The sequence below is a fragment of the Erinaceus europaeus genome, chromosome 1 (assembly GCF_950295315.1).
Source record: "Erinaceus europaeus chromosome 1, mEriEur2.1, whole genome shotgun sequence".
Lineage (NCBI taxonomy): Eukaryota > Metazoa > Chordata > Mammalia > Eulipotyphla > Erinaceidae > Erinaceus > Erinaceus europaeus.
Genome location: NC_080162.1, coordinates 110,293,116 through 110,314,533, shown reverse-complemented (window position 1 = coordinate 110,314,533; position 21,418 = coordinate 110,293,116). Strand labels below are relative to the sequence as shown.

Genomic DNA, 21,418 nt, shown 5'->3' with positions numbered 1-21,418 from the left:
AAACCCACTGAGTTGCTGTTGCCACCCTCTACCACTGAGAGCCACTTTCAATTCAACAGCTAAAATCTCTTCACAGAGACACCCAACAGTTTACCATCAGCTCCATTGATCTTTGTGTTTTTCTTTTCCCATGGAAATAGCCCTCATGAAAGGTCTGGTGTGTATTCACTCACCCTACTACCAAATTCCAACAGTTCAGCTAGTGTTTAATCAACAAAAGGCATCCCAATGAGAAATGAGCTTCTGTTTTCAGTGGAAAAATAAAAGTCTCTCTCTCTCTCTTTCTTTTTTGACAAAAAAAATATATATGTATATTATTGCCACCAGGGTTATCACAGGGGCTCTGTGCTTGCGCAATGAGTCCAGAGGTCATTCTTTTCCCTTTTTTAATTAAAAAAAAAAAGTTTTCAATGACTTTTTTTCCTTTTTTTACCAGAGCACTGCTCAGCTCTGGCTTACGGTGGTGAATTCAGTTTATTGGAACAGAGCACAGCAGTGGGGGAGCTGAGTGGGCTTTATGAGTTGACCATGCAAACAGCGACTGCAGGCATGAAAGTCTCCTGCCTCATTTGTAGTGGCGATACATTCTTTGAAGTTTACATAGTTTGGGGGCAGGGAGCAGAGGAGGCATGCAGCTACAAGACAACATGTGTCCATGTAAAGAGTTGGGTAGCTGGGGACCGGCAGGTGGCTCACCTGGGAGAACACATACATTTTCCTTCAGGACTTGGGTTCAAATGCTGGGGAGATGGAAGTCCCTGCAGAGGAAAAGGCTTCAGGAGAAGAGAAGCCAGTGTTGCAGTGTCTCCCTTATCTCTGTGTCTCTCTATCCTCCATCTCTCACCCTCTATCTTTTTTTTTTTTTTTTTTACCAGAGCACTGCTCAGCTCTGGCTTATGGTGGTGCAGGGGATTGAACCTGGGACTTTGGAGCCTCAGGCATGAGAGTCTCTTTGCATAACCATTATGCTATCTACCCCTGCCCTCTCACCCTCTATCTTTTTTTTTATTATCTTTTTAAAGTTTTTTTAATATTTATTTATTTACTCCCTTTTGTTGCCCTTGTTTTATTGTTGTAGTTATTATTGTGATTGTTGTTGATGTCGTTGTTGGATAGGACAGAGAAATGGAGAGAGGAGGGATAGACAGAGAGGGGGAGAGAAAGATAGACACCTGCAGACCTGCTTCATCTCTTGTGAAGAGACTCCCCTTCAGGTGGGGAGCCAGGGGCTCCAACCGGGATCCTTGAGACGGTCCTCGCACTTTGCGCCACCTGTGCCACCTGCACTTAACCCACTGCGCTACCGCCCGACACCCTATTATCTTTATTTGTTGAATAAAGACAGCCAGAGGGGATTCAGGCAGTAGCGCACCGAGTTAAGCACATGTGGCTAAGCGCATGTGGCGTAGCCGCCCACTTCCCACCTACAGGGGATTCGCTTCACAGTGGTGAAGCAGGTCTGCAGGTGTCTGTCTTTCTCTCCCTTTCTCTGTCTTCCTTCCTCTCTTGATTTCTCTCTGTCCTATCCATCAACAATAGCAGTGGCAATAATAATAATGTCAACAAGGGCAACAAAATGGGAAAAATGGCCAGGTGGTGGCGCAGCGGGTAAAGCGCAGATGACACAAAGTGCAAGGACCAGCTTAGGGATCCCGGTTCAAGCCCCCGGCTCCCTACCTGCAAGAGAGTCGCTTCACAGGTGGTGAAGCAGGTCTGCAGGTGTCTTTCTATCTCTCCCCCCTGTGTCTTCCCCTCCTCTCTCCATTTCTCTCTGTCCTATCCAACAACCACAATGACAACAATAATAACCACAACAATGAAAAACAACAAGGGCAACAAGAGGGAATAAATAAATATTTTTGAAAAAGAACAGCCAGAGATCAAGAGGGAATGGGGTGATAGAGAGAGAGGCAGAGAGACACCTACAATACTGCTTCACCATTCACAAGGTTGTCCCCCTGCAGGTGGGGACCAGGGGCTCAAACCCAGGTCTTTATTATAACATGTGCACTCAACCAGGTACGCCACCACCCAGTCCCTCTCTCACCCTCTATCAAAAAAGGGGGGGAAATGGCCGCTAGGAGTGATAGAGTCACAAAGCCCCAATGATAACCCTGGTATCAGATTTTTTAAAAAGTGGGGAGGTGGTGCTGGCAAATAGCTCACTTAGTGCACTGCCATGTGCACCCCCGGTTTGCATAGCCCCTACAGCATTGAAGGAATCTTTGGTACTGTGATCTCTCTTTCCTTCTCTGCCTCTCTGTCTCTACCATTAAAAATAATATAGATAGGGAGTCGGGCGGTAACGCATCAGGTTAAGTGCAGGTGGTGCAAAGTGCAAGTGCTGGTGCTCACGTGGGTGGCCTCGCAACAGAGGTAAGCCACTGGCATCCCCGTTGCCAATTCAAGGGCTTGTGCAACACAGAAAGGACCCACCAGAGGAAATTCAGGTATGAACATCCAGTTTATTCAGAAAAAGATAGGGCTTATATAGCAGAGTGGAACAAAGAATATTTTTCACATATGTCAGTAATCATAGGTTTCCAAAAGGTCAGTACCCCTATGGTGGGGAGGGCTATGGAATGACAAGAATTGATGAGATACCCAAAGGTCAGGATGACTAGTTACCATGAGGCAAGAGATGTTAATTAACCAAAGGCATTAAGAAAAACATGGGGAGTCGGGAGGTAGCACAGCAGGTTAAGCACACATGGCGCAAAGCACAAGGATTGGCTTAAGGATCTGGGTTCCAGCCCCCAGCTCCTCACCTGCAGGGAGTTTCTTCACAGGCGGTGAAGCAGGTCTGCAGGTGTCTATCTTTCTCTCGTCCTTTCTGTCTTCCCCTCCTCTCTCCATTTCTCTCTCTCCTCTCTAACAACAACAATAAGTACAACAATAATAAAAACAACAAGGACAACAAAAGGGAAAATAAATAAATATATATTTAAAAAAAAGAAAAACATGGTGGTTAAACCAGCAGAGTGACATAAAGCACAGAAGAGCAGAGTATTGGTGTAAGACATGATGATCAAAGAATGGGAAAATAATGTGTGAGGGTCTCACTGTTAAGTTACTGGCAAGGCAGGGTGATGGAGTGTAGTTTTGTATGTGATCAAAGATGGTGAACTTATAGTGAACTTTAAGTGAACTTTCAAGCAGGCAACCATTTGGTTTGTAATAGGGGAATGAGTTATGTGTTAGAGGGTGCAGGCCTTTGTGAAGCCTAGGAGACTGACAAGGGGAAACTAAGTCAGGAAAGCTTTTCCCTTCAAGCTCTATCCCTGAAAGGGAGATACTGACAGGTGGGATGTCTTTTCAGACCACCATCTCAAGGATGGCGGAGTTCCCCTATGCTCTACCATGCTTTCACATTATCCCACACGCAAGGACCAGAGAAAGGATCCCGGTTCGAGTCCCCAGCTCCCCACCTGCAGGGGAGTCACTTCACAGGCGGTGAAGCAGGTCTGCAGGTGTCTTTCTCTCCCCCTCTCTGTCTTCCCCTCTTCTCTCCATTTCTCTCTGTCCTATCCAACAACAACGACATCAATAACAACAACAATAATAACTACAACAATAAAACAACAAGGGCAACAAAAGGGAATAAATAGATAAATATTAAAAATAATAATACAGATATAGACAGATATTGTAAATGGGTAATCTGAATAAAAGCCATGATACTTGGGGTGCAGGAAAACAGTTTGTTGGTGCCAACCCAGAATTAGCTCACACTACAAGTTCTGGGCCCTCAATCTCAGCAGGTTTTTTTGTTGTTGTTGTTTGTTTTTAGTGAAACAGTCCACAAAGAAATGTTAGCTAATGATTCACCAGGATCAGGAGATGGGCAGAGAAAGGCTCTCAGGGCCATCCAACTCCAGAAGATGGAGGGTGACTAAGCTTGGAATTTATAGATGTCCTAAAAACCTGGTACAAAGATTTGCAACTATTTTGATACATTACTTCAATATGACCTAGGTAGTCAAGTGTTTTCAGTAATACCAAGTAGGGAGGAAGGGAAGGAAACTAGAAACGTGAGTTTGAAGAGTCACTGCTAGATATTGTAGGAAACTAGATAGAAGGATTTGGGAAGCAATAACAGAATGTGTAAGACAATAGGATAGTGCTGGGAGAAAGACACTTTGATAGAGAGATGGAGAGAGACAGAGAGGGCAAGATGCTGCCAGGAGCAGTACATTCGTAGTGTAGAAACCTACCCTGGAGTAACCCCGGTGGCAAAACAAACAAGCAGGATACAAACACCCAGATCAGTGGTAAAACTTGGAAGACAAGGGGCCGAGTGGTGGTGCAACTGGTTGAGTGCACATGTTATAATGTGCAATGACCCAGGTTCAAGCCCCTAGTCCCCACCTGCAGGGGAAAGCTTTGTGAGTGGTGAAGCAGGGGTGCAGGAATCTCTCTGTCTCTCTCCCTTTCTGTCTCTCTCCCTTTCTGTCTCCCCCTTCTTTCTCAATTTCTGGCTGCCTCTATCCAATAAATAAATAAAGATAATAAAATTGTTTTTAACTTTAAAGACAATGAGCAGGACTAGATTCTGATAACCCACAAAGGTGTATTATCTTGCTCCACAGATACTTACAATTTCTCTCAACCCAGCCCCTTCTCTTTTTGGTAAAAGTGAATCAAAGTGGGATTATTCTTGTTTCCAAAATTATCCTGTTCTCATTCAACTTGGTCTAGTAGCTAATGCAAGTGCAGCAAGAGTGGTAATTAACCACATTGGTCTTTCATTGTTTGCTTTGTGGATTTTTTTTTAATGCCTCATGCTCTTCTAGCCTCCCTCCCTCCCTTTTCCCCTTTCAATTTTAGATAGAGATAGAGAGAAACAAAGAGAGAGGAGAGACACCACACCAACTCTCCTCTGTCCATGGAGCTTCCCCTGTGCCAGGAACTCATCACAGGTGGCAAAGTGTGTGCTCTACTGAATGAGCTATATCTCCTGGCCCCTTTGTAGAACTTTTTACCAAGCACCTATATAAAACCTGTATAGGGGAGTCAGGCGGTAGCACAGCGGGTTAAGCGCAGGTGGCGCAGAGTGCAAGGACGGGTGTAAGGATCCCGGTTCGAGCCCCCAGCTCCCCACCTGCAGGGGAGTCACTTCACAGGCAGTGAAGCAGGTCTGCAGGTGTCTGTCTTTCTCTCCCCCCTCTGTCTTACCCTCTTCTCTCCATTTCTCTCTGTCCTATCCAACAATGGCATCAATAACAACAACAATAATAACTACAACAATAAAACAACAAGGGCAACAAAAGAGAATAAATAAATAAATTTTTTTTAATTAAAAAAAAAACCTGTATAGGAGCTAGGTAGTGGCACATCTGGTTGAGCATACATGTTACAGTGTGGAAGGACCCTAGTTTGAGATCCCGGTCCCCACCTGCAGAGGGAAAGCTTTGCGAATGTGAAGCAGGGCTGCAGGTGTCTCTCTCTTTCTCTCTCCCACTCGATCACCTCTTTCCTTCTTGATTTCTGGCTGTCTCTATCCAGTAAATAGAGATAATAAATTAACAAATAAAAATAGTAAAATTAATAGGGGAATCTGATTGTTTTCATGATATACAGAATTTTATTTTACTTTTGTGGTGCTGGGGCATATGATTTCACCACTTACAGAGTGGTTTTCCTTTTTTTTTCTTTTTGCAAGAGTGAGAGAAAAAGGGAAAGGCATCACAGTAGTGTTCCACTATCTATGGAGCTCCCTCTGGTGCTGTGGTGTACCCATGTGGTGTCAGAGCTCAGGGCAAGGCACACACTGTACTGGGCAAATTACCTCCCAGAACCACAACATTTTAAATAGTGGCTGAAATTGTAACATCACATTTCAAGGGTAGTGAAGGTATTGACAACACTATAAGGACTATATAGTTTATGGAATTCTTGCTTTCTTTTCTTTCTTTTTTTTTAGGTTACAAGAAAGAATTTTTATTAAGTTTTATTAAAACAATTTTATTAAATTTTATTAAGTATATTGATCATGCCATGAATTCATAGGGAATGGGTTCCAGCAGCTCTGGTTTCTTTCTGTTGGTTCTCACAAAGTGTGCTTTTCTGTGTGGAACAGGCTGGTGCTCAAATTGAGGCCAAGTCCCCTTTTCTTTGGCTTCTTTTTTTTTTTTCTGATCATTTTCTTTCAAGAAGCCATCTCTGCTCTTAGAGTGCATAATATGCTCAACACGAACATTAATTCTCTTGGCAAGAATCTTGCCCTTGTTTGTTTACAATAATACCAACAGCATGCATCCCTTGCGGGTGGGGAGCCGGGGCCTCAAACCGGGATCCTTAGGCAGGTCCTTGTGCTTTGCACCACTTGCACTTAACCGGCTTAACCCAACTCCCAACTCCATGTTTTCTAAAAGGCCTAGAGAACATAGAGAGGGTTCCTCTCCTCTTCCCCTTTGTATTAATCATTTTGGTGATTTACTGGAAGATGGCTGCTCTAGCTGAAAAAGTTTCTGGAATTCTTATGCTAATAAATTTTCTCCTACTTGTGGACAGTTAAGCAGCATTTTCTATTTGACACAGACTTTTATGAAACCCAGCATATCAATAAAACGGGCTATTTTTACCATCTCTCTTTTAACAAAGCAAAAGAAACCCTTTGAGATTGTCTTGGGAAATTCCAGTGTCATTTTGAAATCTAGATGACTCATTCAAGGTTTGACCTTGGAAAAGTAAAGTTGCTGGGAATGGCAATATTGGTGAAGTACACACCCCTGTAGAGCAGTTCTTCCTTAACTTCCTAATCCAAGTGACAATGCAACGATTCAAAAGTCAAAGTGGGGCCTGGAAGTTAGCCCAGCCTGCTGGAGCGCCATCTTGCTTATCTGAAGCCCCAGAAGCCACAGGCTCCATCTCCAGTACTACCTTATGCCAGAGCTAAGCAGTGAGTGCTCTGGTTCTCTCTTTCTCCCCCTCCCACGTCTCATTAATAAATTTTAAAAAATAAACACAAGAGGGGCAGGGGCAGATAGCATAATGGTTATGCCAAAAAGCCTCTTATGGTGGTTCAGTGGTAGAATTCTCACCTGCCAAAGAGCCTCTCATGCCTGAGGCTCCAAAGTCCCAGGTTCACCCCACCATAAGCCAGAAGTAAGCAGTGCTCTGGTAAAAATACATAAATAAATAAGAAATAATAAGAAGAATAAAATAAACACAGGAGGAAAATAACTATAAACATCCTATTGACAATGAGAAGACTAGGTTCTCCCTTGCCCTTGCCCCTGCCCCCCGCCTCTATTTTTATTGCCAGCAGGGCTTTGAGCCTGCATAATATCAGCACCCTGGGCAGACTTTGGGGGTCATTTTTTCCAAGATAGAGGATGAGAGACAGAGAAGGAGAGATGTCACAGTACAGTACCACTGCTCACATGAAGCTTCCCCCTTGTGTGATGCTCCCACATGGTGGCCAAGGACTCAAATCCAAAGTCCTTGTGAATGGCAAGTGTGAATGGAAAGTGTGTGAGCTACCAGATGAGCTATCTCCTGGCTCCAAAACTAGTTTCTCTTACTTAATCAAAGATGTTCTAGTGATGATATGGGAGTACAGGTAATTATTTTGATAATATATTTGATCTTTGTTTTTTTTTAATTTATTTTTTATTTAAGAAAGGATAAATTAACAGATCCATAGGGTAGGAGGGGTACAACTCCACACAGTTCCCACCACCCAATCTCCATTTCCCACCCCCTCCCCTGATAGCTTTCCCATTCTCTATCCCTCTGGGAGCATGGACCCAGGGTCATTGTGGGTTGCAGAAGGTGGAAGGTCTGGCTTCTGTAATTGCTTCCCCGCTGAACATGGGCGTTGACTGGTCAGTCCATACTCCCAGTCTGCCTCTCTCTTTCCCTAGTAGGGTGGGTCTCTGGGGAAGTGGAGCTCCAGGGCACATTGGTGGGGTCTTCAGTCCAGGGAAGCCTGGCCAGCATCCTGATGGCATCTGGAACCTGGTGACTGAAAAGAGAGTTACATACGAAGCCAAACAAATTGTTGAGCAATCATGGACCCAAAGCTTGGAATAGTGGAGAAGAAGTGTTAGGGGGTACTTGCTGCAAACTCTAGTGTACTTCTGCTTTCAGGTATATATTTTGCAGTAGTTTATGGATACGTGTGAACATATGTTCTGTCTCACAGAAACTGGTGTATATCTAGGCTTTGGGACTTTGTTAGAAAGTGAACCACCTGAGATGGAATTAGAGTATACTATGAAAGGAAAGGTCTCACCTGAGTAATGAAGCTGAAGGGTTGTCATTCCACACGTGAAGTCTCTGGACACAGTCTGAGCTGAAGCATGTTGAGGTGGCAATCGTTGTGTTGATTAGGTTGTGATCGGCAGATGCAATGTTATTTGATATGGATTGGGAGAGGCATGCGGGGAAGTGGGCCCTGTCCAAAGGTTCAAGGACTGGGGGAAGTAGAGGCTCTATAGTGGAGATGTGAGATTCCTGCTGTCGTTTCCTGTTGATGTGGTCAGAGCTCAAGCCACTAGCAGCTTCTCAGTCCGCCATCTTCCGGAAACCCCCCTGATCTTTGTTTTCTAGTCAGATTATACAGTAAAGAAAAGTATTTTGGGAGTTGGGCTGTAGAGCAGTGGGTTAAGTGCACGTGGTGCAAAATGCAAGGACGGGCATAAGGATGCCGGTTCAAGCCCCCGGCTCCCCACCTGCAGAGGAATCGCTTCACAGGCAGTGAAGCAGGTCTGCAGGTGTCTGTCTTTCTCTCCCCCTCTGTCTTCCCCTCCTCTCTCCATTTCTCTCTGTCCTATCCAACAAGAACAACAACAATAATAACTACAACAACAATAAAAACAAGGGCAACAAAAAGGAAATAAATATATAAAAAAAGAAAAATATTTTGTGGACTTCCGGAGGCGGAGCTATGAGCAGCAGGTCGCTTTCTCTCCTCTCCTCTCCTCTCCTCTCCTCTCCCGGATCAACTAGGAATACCAAAGGAGACCACCCGGACCGAAACAAGACAGGACTAGAATGACCACAGGAACCCAGTAAATCACCCGTGAGTACAAACACGCGTGGCTGGTGACAGAGAGGAGAGAGGGGCCTAAGGAGAGATTAAGTGACTGCTAACAGTTCAACACTTTATCAGTGGAGACACCACCTCCAGTCTGCTCCACAACAAGGGGACAGCTGAAGGGAGGAAAGGACTCCCCAGAGACTCACCAAGTGCGACTCTGAGTCTCCATTGCTACTACCCTCAGAATCTGGAGCAGTAACAGGGAGAGACACCAGGGGACAGAGATCTAACCAGGAAACTCAGGAGAAGACCTATACCTCGGTGGCATAGCTGAGGGGCTGTGAAAGTCTCTTTGCATAACCACTGGATTATCTCTGCCACACCCTGCTTTATCTCTTGGTCAGGAGTCAGTGATTAAGCTAAGAAGCCAAGCTAGAGTGCCTGGAAGAAATGAATGATTTCCTAGATACCTACCAACTTCCAAAACTAAGTAAAGAGGAAGTGGATAACATGAACAGGCCCATCACAGCTAATGAAATTGAAACAGTTATCAAAAATCTTCCCAAAAATAAAAGTCCTGGACCAGATGGTTTTATAAATGAATTCTACAAAACTTTCAAAGAAGAACTAATACCTCTACTTTTAAAAGTCTTCCAGAAGACTGAAGACACTGGAATACTCCCTGCCAGCTTCTATGAAGCCAACATCACCCTGATACCAAAAGCAGATAGGGACACAACCAAAAAAGAAAACTACAGACCAATATCTCTGATGAACATAGATGCGAAAATATTGAACAAAATTCTAGCCAACCGGATACAGCAGTATATCAAAAAAATTGTTCATCATGACCAAGTGGGGTTTATCCCAGGCATGCAAGGTTGGTTTAATATACGTAAATCAATCAATGTGATCCACCACATCAACAAAAGCAAGACCAAAAACCACATGGTCATATCAATAGATGCAGAGAAAGCCTTTGACAAAATACAACATCCCTTTATGATCAAAACACTACAAAAAATGGGAAGAGATGGAAAATTCCTGAAGATAGTGGAGTCTATATATAGCAAACCTACAGCCAACATCATACTCAATGGTGAAAAACTGGAAGCATTTCCCCTCAGATCAGGTACTAGACAGGGCTGCCCACTATCACCATTCCTATTCAACATAGTGTTGGAAGTTCTTGCCATAGCAATCAGGCAGGAGCAAGGAATTAAAGGCATACAGATTGGAAGAGAAGAAGTCAAACTCTCCTTATTTGCAGATGACATGATAGTATACATGGAAAAACCTAAGGAATCCAGCAAGAAGCTTTTGGAAATCATCAGGCAATACAGTAATGTGTCAGGCTATAAAATTAACATTCAAAAGTCAGTGGCATTCCTCTATGCAAACACTAAGTTAAAGAAATTGAAATCCAGAAATCAGTTCCTTTTTCTATAGCAACAAAAACAATAAAATATCTAGGAGTAAACCTAACCAAAGAAGTGAAAGACTTGTATACTGAAAATTATGAGTCACTACTCAAAGAAATTGAAAAAGACACAAAGAAGTGGAAAGATATTCCATGTTCATGGGTTGGAAGAATTAACATCATCAAAATGAATATATTACCCAGAGCCATCTACAAATTTAATGCTATCCCCATCAAGATCCCAAGCACAATTTTTAGGAGAATAGAAAAAATGCTACAAATGTTTATCTGGAACCAGAAAAGACCTAGAATTGCCAAAACAATCTTGAGAAAAAAGAACAGAACCAGAGGCATCACACTCCCAGATCTCAAACTGTATTATAGGGCCATTGTCATCAAAACTGCTTGGTACTGGAACATGAACAGACACACTGACCAGTGGAATAGAATTGAGAGCCCAGAAATGAGGCCCCACACGTATGGACATCTAATCTTTGACAAAGGGGCCCAGACTATTACATGGGGAAAGCAGAGTCTCTTCAACAAATGGTGTTGGAAACAATGGGTTGAAACATGCAGAAGAATGAAACTGAATCACTGTATTTCACCAAATACAAAAGTAAATTCCAAGTGGATCAAGGACTTGGATGTTAGACCAGAAACTATCAAATACTTAGAGGAAAATATTGGCAGAACTTTTTTCCGCATAAATTTTAAAGACATTTTCAATGAAACGAATCCAATTACAAGGAAGACTAAGGCAAGTATAAACCTATGGGACTACATCAAATTAAAAAGCTTCTTCACAGCAAAAGAAACCACTACCCAAACCAAGAGACCCCTCACAGAATGGGAGAAGATCTTTACATGCCATACATCAGATAAGAGTTTAATAACCAACATATATAAAGAGCTTGCCAGACTCAACAACAAGACAACAAATAACCCCATCCAAAAATGGGGAGAGGACTTGGACAGAATATTCACCACAGAAGAGATCCAAAAGGCTGAGAAACACATGAAAAAATACTCCAAGTCTCTGATTGTCAGAAATGCAAATCAAGACAACAGTGAGATATCACTTCACTCCTGTGAGAATGTCATACATCAGAAAAGGTAACAGCAGCAAATGCTGGAGAGGGTGTGGGGTCAAAGGAACCCTCCTGCACTGCTGGTGGGAATGTCAATTGGTCCAACCTCTGTGGAGAACAGTCTGGAGAACTCTCAGAAGGCTAGAAATGGACCTACCCTATGACCCTGCAATTCCCCTCCTGGGGATATATCCTAAGGAACCCAACACATCCATCCAAAAAGATCTGTGTACACATATGTTCTTGGCAGCACAATTTGTAATAGCCAAAACCTGGAAGCAACCCAGGTGTCCAACACCAGATGAGTGGCTGAGCAAGTTGTGGTATATATACACAATGGAATACTACTCAGCTGTAAAAAATGGTGACTTCACTGTTTTCAGCCGATCTTGGATGGACCTTGAAAAAATCATGTTGAGTGAAATAAGTCAGAAACTGAAGGATGAATATGGGATGATCTCACTCTCAGGCCGAAGTTGAAAAACAAGATTAGAAAAGAAAACACAAGTCGAACCTGAAATGGAATAGGAGTATTACACCAAAGTAAAAGACTCTGGGGTGGGTGGGTGGATGGGGAGAATACAGGTCCATGAAAGATGATGAATGACATAGTGGGGGTTGTATTGTTAAATGGGAATCTGGGGAATGTTATGCATGTACAAACTATTGTATTTACTGTTGAATGTAAAACATTAATTCCCCAATAAAGAAATAAATTATTAAAAAAAAAAAGAAAAAGAAAAATATTTTGTAGGCCCTTATTAAAAGCAGGCCAATAGTCCAAGAATTTTTTAAAAATTTTTTTATTATCTTTATTTATTTATTTGATAGAGACAGTCAGAAATTGAGGGGGAAGGGGAAGATAGAGAGGGAGAGAGGCAGAGAGACACCTGCAGCCCAGCTTCACCACTTGCAAAGCTTTACCCCTGCAAGTGGTGAAAGAGGGCTTGAATCTTAAGCACTGTAACATGTGTGCTCAACTAAGTATGCCACCACCCGACACCCAATAAATGTTTTTTTATATTTATTCTCTTTTGTTGCCCTTGTTTTATTGCTGCAGTTATTATTGTTGTTGGATAGGACAGAGAGAAATGGAGAGAGGAGGGGAAGACAGCGAGGGGGAGAGAAAGATAGACACCTGCAAACGTGCTTCACCACCTGTGAAGCGACTCCCCTGCAGGTGAGGAGCCGGGGTTCGAACTTGGATCCTTATGCCGGTCCTTGTGCTTTGCACCACCTATGCTTAACCCACTGCACTACGGTCCGACTCCCCCAATAAATGTTTTTTAAATATTTATTTATTTATTCCCTTTTATTTGCCCTTGTTGTTTTATTGTTGTAGTTATTATTGTTGTTGATGTCATCGATGTTGGATAGGACAGAGAGAAATGGGGAGAGGAGGGGAAGACAGAGAGGGGGGAGACAAAGATAGACACTTGCAGACCTGCTTCACTGCCTGTGAAGCGACTCCCCTGCAGGTGGGGATCCGGGTCTCGAACCGTGATTCTTAGTCCTGTCCTTGCACTTTGTGCCACCTGCGCTTAACCCGCTGCGCTACCGCCTGACTCCCCCCAATAAGTGTTTTAACAGAGAGAAAAGTCAGACCCTAGTTGCTGTTAAAACTCGTTAAGGGGGGAGTCGGGCGGTAGCCCAGTGGGTTAAGTGCAGGTGGCGCAAAGAGCAAGGACGTCCTCAGTGTAAGGATCCCGGTTAGAGGCCCCGGCTCCCCACCTACAGGGGAGTCGCTTCACAGGCGGTGAAGCAGGTCTGCAGGTGTCTTTCTCTTGCCTTCTGTCTTCCCCTCCTCTCTCCATTTCAATAACAACAATAAAACAAGGGCAACAAAAGGGAATAAATAAAGACTTTTTAAAATTCTTAAAAAAAAAAAAAAAGACTCCTTAAGGGGGCAGGCGGTGGTGTATGTGGTATGGTGAGCACACATGTTACCATGCACAAGGACCCAGGTTCAAGTCCACAGTCCCCACCAGCAGAGGGAAAGTTTCACAAGCTATGAAGCAGGGCTTCAGGTATCTCTCTCAATCAAGGGAAAAGGGGGTTCCCTTGATTTCTCTCTGTCTCTATCCAATAAGATGAAAATAAAAAATAAAATAAACCTATTAAAACAACAACTCTGTAGGGGACCTGGGAAGTGGCTCAGTATGAGTGAGACCTGGGTTCAGCTGTCTTGTTTTGCTTTGGTTTGGTTTGGTTTTGACCAGAACACCACTCAGCTCTGGCTGTTGGTGGTACTGAGGATCAAACCTGGAGCCTCTGGCATAATTCTCTGTTCTGTTGCTGCACTATTTCTCCCCCTCCTCCCCCTTTTCTTAACAAAAGCGTAGCTTGCGTTCTTTGCATACTTTTCTTTTTTTTTTTTTCTTCTTCCCATTTTGGTTGTTCTTGTTGCTTTTGTTATTATTGTTGCTGTTGTTGTTGGATAGGACAGAGAGAAATCAAGAGAAGAGGGGAAGACAGAGAGGGGGAGAGAAAGAGGGACACCTGCAGACCTGCTTCAACTCTGGTGAGGCTACCCCCCTGCAGGTGGGGAACTGGGGGCTCAAACCCGGAACCATACACAGGTCCCTGTGCTTTGCATTCATGTATGCTAAACCTGCAGTGCCACCGCCCAGCTCCCTCTCTTTGCATACTTTCCATAGAAAAACTCACTCTAGTTTCCTACCAAACCTTCTCCTGTCTTTCTTTTGTTCCTTTCTTCTTTTTTAATTATGATTGAAGCTTTTGGTTCCAGGATGATTGTTTTCCAGAGAGAGAGGGAGACTGAGAATTTAATATCTTTATTTATTTTTTACTTTTTAAAGATGTATTTATTTATTAATTAGAGGTGAGTGAGCCAGAACATCTCTCTGGCATATGTGATGCCAAGGATCAAAGTTAGGACCTCATGCTTGAAAGTGCAATACTTTATCCACTACACCACCTGCTGGGCTGCCAAATGTCATTTTAAGAGTTATTTTATTTATTAAATGAGAGAGGGAGAGAAAGCATTGCTCTGACATATGAACTACCTTTCTGGTCACTAGACTTTAGTATCTTTGGCTTCTCTGTACCTCATAAAAATAAGAAGCTAGGCCAGAGAGACAGCATAATGATTATGCAAGACTTTTCGTGACTGTGGCACTGAAGTCTCAGACTCAATCCCAAGCACCATCATAAGTGGTGCTCTGGTGAAAAAGAACAGAAGGGAAAAGAAGAAAAGGAGGAGGGAGAGGAGGGTGAAGACAAAGAAGCCAAGTGACTGGGGGAAAAGCTCCTGGTAGAGAGAGCACTGAAGTTTGTTGTTGTTGTTTTCTTGCCAGAGCACTGCTCGGCTCTGGCTTATGATGGTGCAAGGCATTGAACCTGGTACTTCTGGAGCCTCAGGCATGAGAGTCTCTTTGCATAACCATTATGCTATCTACATCCCCCACCCCACCCCTGCCAAGTTCTCAATTCTATTCCTGGTGCCACATGGAATGGTACTCTGCAGAGGAACTAGTGGGGGTTGTATTGAAACTGGGGAATGTTATGCATGTACAAACTCTTGTATTTACGGTTGAATGTAAAGCATTAATTCCCCAATAAAGAAATTTTAAAAAAAAGAATGGTACTCTGTTCTCTCTCTCTCCCTTTCTCTCTCTCTCCCATGTAAAATGTTTTTTCATGTGTAATAAAGAAAAATAAATATTAAAAAAGAAGCCAAAGTTATATTAACTTATACTTAAGCTTAATAGCAAATGTTTCCATACTTTATCTTATCTTAGATATCTGATGAATATGTATAATTTAATGGAATTTAGAATGGGTCTAAGGTTGCAAGTTACCAAAAAGATTTTTGGAAACTATTTTTTTGTCAGACATGAGATATATTACTGAAATAAAGTTTGTCAGAATCATGACTAGCATGAACATCAGCAGCCCAGGAGGTGGTGCAGTGAAAGAACATATGCAGTCTGGTTCTGAGTTTGATCTTAGCACTACATATGTTACAGTGCTGATCTGAGTCTCTCTCTTTATCTCTCTGTCTCATTTCTCTATCTTGTGAAATATTTTTAAAAATTAAGATGGGGGGGTCGGGCGGTGGCACAGTGGGTTAAGCGCACGTGGCACAAAGCCCAGGGACCCGCAAGAATCCCGGTTCGAGCCCCCGGCTCCCCACCTGCAGGGGAGTCGCTTCACAGGCGGTGAAGCAGGTCTGCAGGTGTCTATCTTTCTCTCTCCCTCTCTGTCTTCCCCTCCTCTCTCCATTTCTCTCGGTCCTATCCAACAACGAATTGTGTCAACAAGGGCAATAATAATAACCACAACGAAGCTACAACAAGGGCAACAAAAGGGGGAAAAAAATGGCCTCCAGGAGCGGTGGATTCATGGTGCCGGCACCGAGCCCAGCAATAACCCTGGAGGAGGAAAAAAAAAAAAATTAAGATGGGACCCCACCTGCAGGGGGTCACTTCACAATAGGTAAAGCAGGTCTGCAGGTGTCTATCTTTCCCTCCCCCTCTGTCTTCCCTTCCTCTCTCAATTTCTCTCTGCCGATCCAACAACAGCAATAGCAACAATAATAATAATGACAACAATGATAAACAACAAGGGCAACAAAAGTGAAAAATGACCTCCAGAAGCAATGGATTCGTAGTGCAGGCACAGAGCCCCAGCAATAACCCTGGAGGCAAAAAAAAAAAAAAAATTAAGATGGAGCTGGGTGGTAGTACACCAGATTAAGCATACATGTTACAATGCACAAGGACCCAGGTTCAAGCCCCCAGACCCCATCTGCAGGGAGAAAGCTTTGTGAGTGGCAAAGCAGGGATACAAGTGTCTCTCTCTGTCTCTGTTGCTCTCTCTCATCTACTTCTCTCTTGATTTCTGGCTGTCTCTATCCAATAAATAAGTGAAGATAATAAAAAATTAAATCAAATTAAAATGTATCATGTGAAAATTAGGCATCTAATAGAAAAAAAAAACATTTCAGAGGACCTAGTGGGGGTATTGTTATACCCCCACTAGGGGGTATTGTTATATGTATTGTTATATGTATTGTTATATGGAAAACTGGGAAATGTTATGCATGTACAAACTATTGTATTTACTGTTGAATGTAAAACATTACTTCCCTAATAAAGAAATTTAAAAAGAAATAAAGTACTGAACTCTTAAAAAAAAAAAAACATTTGTTTGTCTGTAACCCAAGTAAGATAAAATTGCATTTGTGGATTATATTTAGTGCTGGCAACTCTGAAAATAGACCTGTTTGTTGTTTTGTTTGTTTGTTTTTTACCAACTCTGGCATATGGTGGTGCAGGAGGTTGAACCTGGAATCTTGGAGTGTCAGGCATGAAAGTTTCTTGTATATAACCATTATACTGTTTACCCCCACCCAGCCTGTTTGTTCTATAAAACTGACAGTATTAAACTAGTCCCCCCCACACACACACACACACACTAGAATCTCATGCTTACAAGATCCCATTGCTCCCAGCGGACATTACTTTCTCTCTCTTTTTCTCTTTCTTTCGTTCTTTCTTCCCTTTCAGTTTCAGATAGAAAGAGATTTCAAAGGTAAGGAGAAACAACACAGCACCATCCACTATTCATGGGGATTCTCTTTGGTTCCCTAAATGATGTTCCCGTGTGGAGCCAGGGTTCGAACCCAGATTCTCCTGCATAGCCAAGAGTATGTTCTACTGGGTGAGCTATCTCCTGACCCCTAAATTAGACGTTTTTGTCTTGTTTTTGCCAAGGGTTTACCAAACTTACATGGACTTGGAAAACAGTTGAACTGGTTCTTATATTTCCACAAGTTTTAGGAATATCTAGTTGTCTCAGCTACTGAGAATAGAACTCCTTTAAGGTATTCTATAGGTTAATTCTAGTGCCATCTAGAGGTAGGAGATTATCATATAGTATATAACTCACATATCAACAAAGAGAAGCAGAGAGAACACTTTCTATTTTAAAACTTTGAAGAGTCAATTACATAAAACTCACTAGCTTATATAAAATTTGGATCTTGTCTTTGCTCCATTTTATATTTTTGTCTAAATTGTGCTTCTGGCAGATGGAGCAGATTGTCACCTATTTATTCAGTTAAGAACTTGAGCTTTCCACAGACTGCAGGGGGGACTTTTTAAAGCCTTTTTTTTTTTCCCCCTGTGGCTGGTGAAATAGCTCACTGCTCTGCCATGTGTGAGCCCAGCCCCCAGCACACTGAATGAAGCTTCTGTGCTGTAGTCTTTCTCTCTCTCTCCCTCCCTCTTCCTCTCCCTCTAGTAATAATAATAGTAATAAACATTCCCCACCTGCAAGGGAGTCGCTTCACAAGCGGTGAAGCAGGTCTGCAGGTGTCTAGCTTTCTCTCCCCTTCTGCCCCTCCTCTCTCCATTTCTCTCTCTGTCCTATCCAACAACAATAATAACTACAACAATAAAACAACAAGGGCAACAAAAGGGAATAAATAAGTAAATAAATAATTTTTTTAATTTTAAAAAATAGTGATAAATATATATTTTTTTAAAATGTTCCCTTCTGACATAACCTTAAGGAGGTGTGAACTGTCTTTTCCCAGTTAATCTTTTTTTTTCCAATCATAGATGGATGCTTCCTCAGCGGGTTCTAGGGGATGGAAAGACCCAGAGCCTGGGATCAGAAAGGTTGAAAGGGAATGGGGAGTGAGGTACTGGAGGTAGGATTTGGGCGCTAGCACAGTGGCAGTGGGTTAAGCACAGGAGGCGCAAAGCACAAGGACTGGTGTAAGGATCCGGGTTCTAGCCTCCGGCTCCCCACCTGCAGGGGAATCGCTTCACAAGCGGTGAAGCAGATCTGCAGGTGTCGGTCTTTCTCTCTCCCTCTCTGTCTTCCCCTCCTCTCTCCATTTCTGTCTGTCCTATCCAACAACAACGACATCAATAACTACAATGATAACTACAACAACAATAAAAAAATTTTTTAAAAGAAGAGAAGAGGTCTTAGAGGAATTCCTTTAGGTAAAGTATTGCTTTCCCAGAGAAGCCACATAAGTTTCACATTGGAGTCAGGTGGTGGCACATCTAGTAAAGCCCACACACATTACAATGCACAAAGACCCGGGTTCAAGCCTTCAGTCCCCACCTGTAGAGGGAAAGCTTTGCAAGTGGTAAAGCAGTGTTGCAGGTGTCTCTCTGTCTCTATTCTTTCCTCATGATTTCTGGCTGTCTCTAACCAATAAATAAAGATAATATAAAAATTAAAATAAAGAAATCAAATTTTTAAAAAAAAAAAAAAAGGAAAGAGAGGGAAAGACAAAGAGAGATACCTGCAGCCCTGCTTTACTGCTTTTCCCCTGCAGGTGGGACCAGGGGCTTGAACCTGCATCCTTATGTACTGTAGTGTGTGTGTGTGTGTGTGTGTGTGTGTGTGTCTCTGTGTTTAACCGGTGCACCACTGTCTGACCACCCTCCCCCTCCTTCTCAATATCTCTCTATCGCTACTAAAATAAAATATTATGGGGTGGGAGGCCTTTCCTGAAACCAGGAGGACTCTCATCCCAGAAGGAACTTTCCAGAGAAGCCTTGCCTGTAACCCAGCTTCAGAGAGTATACTCCAAATCAAAACTGGCCCTCACCACCAGATGTCCCACAGGGCAGCAGAGCCCAGCAGAGAGGAGACCCAGGTCACTCAGTGCCTCCATCCAGCCTCTGAGTGAAAGGAAGATGTCTTGTTGCATCACATCAAAGAGCCTACCTGGAATGGGAGAACTGCTTGGCTCTGCTTGCAGTGCTGCAAGCTGCCAAGGAAAGCAGACTCTTCGACTATGGCCTACAGAGCAGATGGCCAGCCCTCCCTCCATGGATGTTTACCCTGATGGACATTTCTTGGCTGATTCTGTCTTTTTTGTCCTTTTCATGAAAATCACAATCAGCCCATCTGTGCTTGCCCCCACTAGAATGTTCTCTGTGTTCTAAAACTTGCCCTCCACTTGGATCCGAGACAGCTGGCTCTGCTTCTGGCACATGAGCCTGTTGACCTGAAAGAGGACTGGACTTTGAGTCGGTTCCTCTACACAACAGTTGCCAAGCCAGGATCAGCTGTGGCTGAAGAATTAGGTTTCCTCTGCCCCTTGCAGAGCTTCCGGAGTGAATGTGGGCAGAGGCCAAAGTACCTTCTAGACAGAAGCAGTGACAAAAGGACTCAGCAGACTCAGAAATGTATACTGGGGCCAAAGCAATTTCTAGTGATCATTTGTGGCATATTCTTTTAGTAATTATTATTATTAATTTTTTTATTACTTTCTCTTTTTTTCTTTTTCTTTTTTTTTTAAGCAGACACTGCTCAACTCTGGCTTATGGTGGGTCGTGCAGGGTATTAAATCTTGGACTTTGGATTCTCAGGCATGAAATTCTCTTTGCTATCTACCCCTGTCCTTTTTCTAGTTTTATTTTTATTTCTTTATTATTAGATAGAGACAGAGAGAAAATGAGAGGGGAAGGGAGATATATAGAGAGGGAAAGAGGCAGAGACCTGCAGCCCTGATTCACCACTTGTGAAGCTTTCCCCCTGCAGGTGGGGACCGGGATCTTGAACCCAGGTCTTTGTGCACCGTAATGTGTGTGTTTAACCAGGCTCCTTTTTTTTTCCCCACCAGGTTATTGCTGGAGCTTATCTATATGGCTTTATCTCTCCCCTACAGGTTGTAGTTGTGTTCCCCCCTTGTTGTTTATCATTGCTGTTACTGCTGTAGTTGTTATTGGATAGGACAGAGAGAAATCGAGAGAGGAGGGGAAGACAGACAGGGGGAGAGAAAGATAGACACCTGCAGACCTGCTTCACCGCTTGTGAAGTGACCCCCCCTGCAGGTGGGTAGCTGGGGGCTCAAACTGGGATCCTTACACCAGTCCTTGTGCTTTGTGCCATGTGTGCTTAACCCACTGAGCTACTACTAGGTCCCAATTATGTTGTGTTTTTAACTAGGGTACTGGTCACCTCTGGCTTATGATGGTGCTAGGGTTTGAACCTCAGCCTCAGGCATGAAAATCTTTTCCATAACCATTATGTTACCTCCCCTGTTTTGTTTTGTTTTTAACAGAGAGAGAGAGGGAGTCAGAGAGAAAAGGGAGACACCTGTAGCACTGTTCCACCAAGTCCTCATCAGATGAGGGCCAGGGACTCAAACCCCAGTCTTTAACCATGGTAATATGTGTGCTTTACCAGTGAGCAAACACCTGCCCACTTTTGTGGAGGTGTTTTTGGTTTTTTTTTTGCCTCCAGGGTTATCTCTGGGGCTTGGTACTTGTATTACAAATCCACTGCTCCTTAAGGCCATTTTTAACATTTTGTTGCCCTTGTAGTTGTTATAGCTGTTGTTGTTGTTGTTGGATAGGACAGAGAGAAATGGAGAGAGGAGGGGAAGACAGAGAGGGGGAGAGAAAGACACCTGCAGACCTGCTTCACTGTTTGCGAAGCAACCCCCCTGCAGGTGGGGAGCTGGGGACTCTAGCTCAGATACTTACACCGGTCCTTGTGCTTTGTGCTATGTGTGCTTAACCCAGTGTGCTACCGCCCAGCCTGCTGTGGGTTTTTTTTTTTTTGGGGGGGGGTTAAATATATTTTTTTTTTATTTATGTATTCCCTTTCGTTGCCCTTGTTTTATTGTAGTTATTATTGATGCCGTCGTTGTTGGAAAGGATATAGAGAAATGGAGAGAGGAGGGGAAGACAGAGAGGGGGAGAGAAAGATAGACACCGGCAGACCTGCTTCACCACCTGTGAAGCAACTCCCCTGCAGGTGGAGGACTCGACTGGGATCCTTCCTCCAGTCCTTGCGCTTTGCGCCACATACACTTAACCCGCTGCGCTACTGCCCGGCTCCCTTGGTTTTTTGTTTTGTTTTTTAAATAAGTCGGTATTTAAAAAAATATTTATTTATTTATTCTCTTTTGTTGCCCTTGTT

The 21,418-nt window shown here is 43.3% G+C and overlaps 1 protein-coding gene across 3 annotated transcripts in view; it reads left to right on the top strand.

The window, feature by feature from the left end:
- Positions 1-21,418, top strand: part of COMT (catechol-O-methyltransferase) — a 39,230-nt gene that overhangs the window by 2,410 nt on the left and 15,402 nt on the right. Inside the window, exon 1 of one of the 3 annotated variants that reach the window (XM_007533936.3) lies at positions 17,051-17,182. The exons of the other annotated variants lie outside the window; for them this stretch is intronic. Within the exon in view, the coding sequence (XP_007533998.2) occupies positions 17,171-17,182 (12 nt within the window). The 5' untranslated portion in view covers positions 17,051-17,170. Of the gene's footprint in view, positions 1-17,050; positions 17,183-21,418 lie in introns of those variants that run through there. 3 annotated transcript variants of the gene reach the window in all.